This window comes from Mus caroli, chromosome 19 (genome assembly GCF_900094665.2).
Source record: "Mus caroli chromosome 19, CAROLI_EIJ_v1.1, whole genome shotgun sequence".
Lineage (NCBI taxonomy): Eukaryota > Metazoa > Chordata > Mammalia > Rodentia > Muridae > Mus > Mus caroli.
The window spans coordinates 3,112,026-3,115,208 of NC_034588.1; the positions used below are offsets into that span (position 1 = coordinate 3,112,026).

Sequence of the window (3,183 nt, forward strand, 5' to 3'; positions counted from 1 at the left end):
CACGCCTTTAATCCCAGCACTCGGGAGGCAGAGGCAGGCGGATTTCTGAGTTCGAGGCCAGCCTGGTCTACAAAGTGAGTTCCAGGACAGCCAGGACTATACAGAGAAACCCTGTCTCGAAAAAACAAAAAAAACAAAAAAACCAAAAAAATAAAAATGGTCTCATGTAGCTCAGGCTAGCTTTGAACATGTGGTTCTCCTGCCTGCCTCTGCCTTCTGAGTGCTGGGATTGCAGGCATGCGCATGCGCCCCACACCCAGGTTGCTGAGGCCTGTCCTCTAAGCTTGTCTTTCATTCAGCTGGGGCAGGGGGTGTCCATGGTGGTTGGGGTCAGTTTTCATTTTTCTGCCTGCGCTAAAACATGGTTTTGGCTGAATACGGGATGGAGTGAACAACCAAGACCCTGGGTTTGCTTGCTGCAGTTTTGGATTCTAGGAGGACTCTTCCCCCACACCTTCAGTGTAGTTTCCTCTAGGGTCCTGCTACTGCAAGCGCTGGGTCCTTTGAGACCTCTGTCCCTTTTCCCATCTAACGTCCTGTTCTTCCCTCCAGGTCTCAGAACGGCCCCGAAGTCTCCCTCCAGATCCTGAGTCAGAGAGCTCCCCCTGATGCCCTCTGGCAGTGCCCACCCCATTCCCAAGACAGAAGGAATGAGGAAGCAAAGAGCTTACAGGATGCCATACTCCGGCTGGTCCGGGATGTGCTGAAATTCAGACTCAGGGAGAGCCTGGGTGGAGGGGTAAGAGCACGGCACGCCTGGGTCCCCAGGAATAGAGGTCTGACTCCTTGCCCCATTCCTGCTATTCCCCTAGGCTTCCAACACAGGCCTACACGGGCCTCTGGGAGTGCCGTGGCTCTGGTGCCCAGGGAAGATTGTGCCAAAGCTGTGCTTCACAGGGCCAGTCCCAGGGAAGCTGTTAGGAGTCAGGATGAGGAATGGAGGGGCAGGTCCTTGGGAGTATGCTGGTGTCTTGTCTGTGCAGCCTGGCCCAGGCTGAGGCAGACGTGGAACATGCAAGTCTCTGCTCAGGGTCAGGCTGGGATATGGGCTCTGATTGGCAGGGAAAGGATAGAAAAGGGGGAACGAGGCAAGTGAGAGAGGGGAGAAGGCAGCGCCGGAGCAAAGGGAGGGAAGAGGAGGTGATGTAATCAGAAGATGGATGCTAACCTGAAAAGAAGAGAGAAGGCCAAAACATGTGATGAGGAGGATGCCTGAGAGAGGAGGGGAGGGAGAGTGAGCCAGGGGAGAACCCAGACCCGAGAACTTTTCTCTGGGATGGGGCTTGAGATTGAGAGCAGGACCATTGCTAGCTTATCCGTCCAGGAAAAATGGTTCCTAGGCAGGGAGGGGATGGGAGGGTATTTATAAGGGCTTCTTGGTGGGAGATAGTCACCCTGCGGGGACCACTAAAGATCTCCAGGCACACTTTGGCCCTTCCCAGCAAGAGGGGTCCTTTTCTGGAAGCTTCAATCTACCAAGTGTATTAGGGGAACATAGGGGGCATTTTATTATTGATCACAGTCACTATTATTGTTATTATATTGCTATTTTTATTAAACCTCACCCTGCTACAGGGTGGGGAGTGAAAGAAGTATTTATCTCTTTAAACGCCATGTTCCTGGGAGGGATAGGCTCCGATGCTCCATGATGTGACAAGAACCAATAAAGCCAACTTTATAAGCTGCTGTCTCCTTGCCTAGGTATGTCTTGCTGTGCAAAAATGGAGTGTGGAAGGAGGAGGAGTGGTGGGGATCGCGGACAGTTGAGAGCTGGCCTCTCGAGCATTGTGTGCCCTCAACAAGACCACAGGGCAACTTTGGATGGTCTCCGGGAGCTGTGATTGGGGCAGGTTTTGGTTATTGCTCGGCTCATTGGTTGGTTTTGGTTGCTGGCCATGTTTTTGTTTTTGAGACAGAGTCTTAACTATGTATCTCTGTGGCTAGCCTGGAACTCACCTTGTAGACCAGGATTACCTCAAAATGCCTCAAAAAGCCTCTGATAGAATTAAACATGTGTGCCCCTACACCCAGCCACGTTGGGTTATGAGATGGGTTCTCTCCTTAGCCATGCTGAACCGTCCCAGGCATCTGCTCTCCCCTCTGAAGAGCTGGGATTCTAAGCTCCACCCCAGCTGCTTTCTCACCTGTGCTCTAGGCACCAAGCTCAGGTTCCCAGGCTTGCACAGAGGCATTTCACCAGCCCAGCCGTCCGTCTTCCCAGACCCCTGGTCTGTGGCTCCAAGATTGGATGTCAGGGGCTAAAGAAATGCTTCAGTGGGTAAGAGCACTGCTTGTTCTTCTGAAAGATCTGAGTTCAATTTCCGGCAATCCCATGGTGCTTCACCACCACCTGCAAGGACAGTTCTGGGGATCTGTTGTCCTGACCTCCAGGCACAGGCACACACACACACGGTGCAGTTACACACACAGGCAAGATACTCGTACGCATAAAACAAAAAATAAACCTTCAATTCTAGCACTCAGTAGGCAGAGGCAAGCAGATCTCTAAGTCTGAGGCCAACCTGGTCTACAGACAGCCAGGGCTATACAGAAATCCTATCTCGATAGACAGATAGATAGATAGATAGATAGATAGATAGATAGATAGATAGATAGATAGATAGATAGATAGATAGACAGACAGCAGACATGTTCAAAGAGGGTAAATGGGTACAGTTTGATAATGAAAGGATGGCTTACAGATGTGTAGGCAGTGGTAGGTAGCCTCCCCAGGAGGGTAGTACCCTAGAATCTTACCAGGTCGGGGATAGTGCCCCATACTGTCTATAGGAAGACAGCCATGCTACCTGACAACCGTGGCCTGCCCAAGACAACCTTGGCTATGGCTGAGCAGAAATTCAGGCCTGAAGGTAATTCTCTTTTTATTCTGTACCTACCCTCTCCCTTCTCTTGCCTCCAGGCAAACCCAGGCAGCATCAGAGACCCTTCGAGTTCAGGTTTGCAGTTGGTAGAAAGCCACCTTGAAGGTGTGGTCAGTGGAATGGGTAGGAGTAGATCTGAGGCCTGCTAAGGGCCTCTGCAGCTCTGATGCTCGAACACGTAAGGCATCTAAGAAGTGGGAAGGGCTTACGGGTGTTTTACCTGTTCCAGGGGTTCCATGACTGGGTAGCATCTAGACCTCCAGACTGAGCTAGACAGAGACAGAGTAAGTTCTGAACCCTG

The 3,183-nt window shown here is 51.4% G+C and overlaps 1 protein-coding gene across 2 annotated transcripts in view; it reads left to right on the forward strand.

The window, feature by feature from the left end:
• Cdc42bpg (CDC42 binding protein kinase gamma) overlaps positions 1-1,680 on the forward strand; it is a 20,638-nt gene extending 18,958 nt beyond the window's left edge. For both annotated transcript variants that reach the window (XM_021152062.2, XM_021152063.2), the window contains exon 37: positions 553-1,680. In XM_021152062.2, the coding sequence (XP_021007721.1) occupies positions 553-609 (57 nt within the window). In that variant the 3' untranslated portion in view covers positions 610-1,680. The remainder of the gene's footprint in view (positions 1-552) is intronic.
• Positions 1,681-3,183: the final 1,503 nt, after the last annotated feature.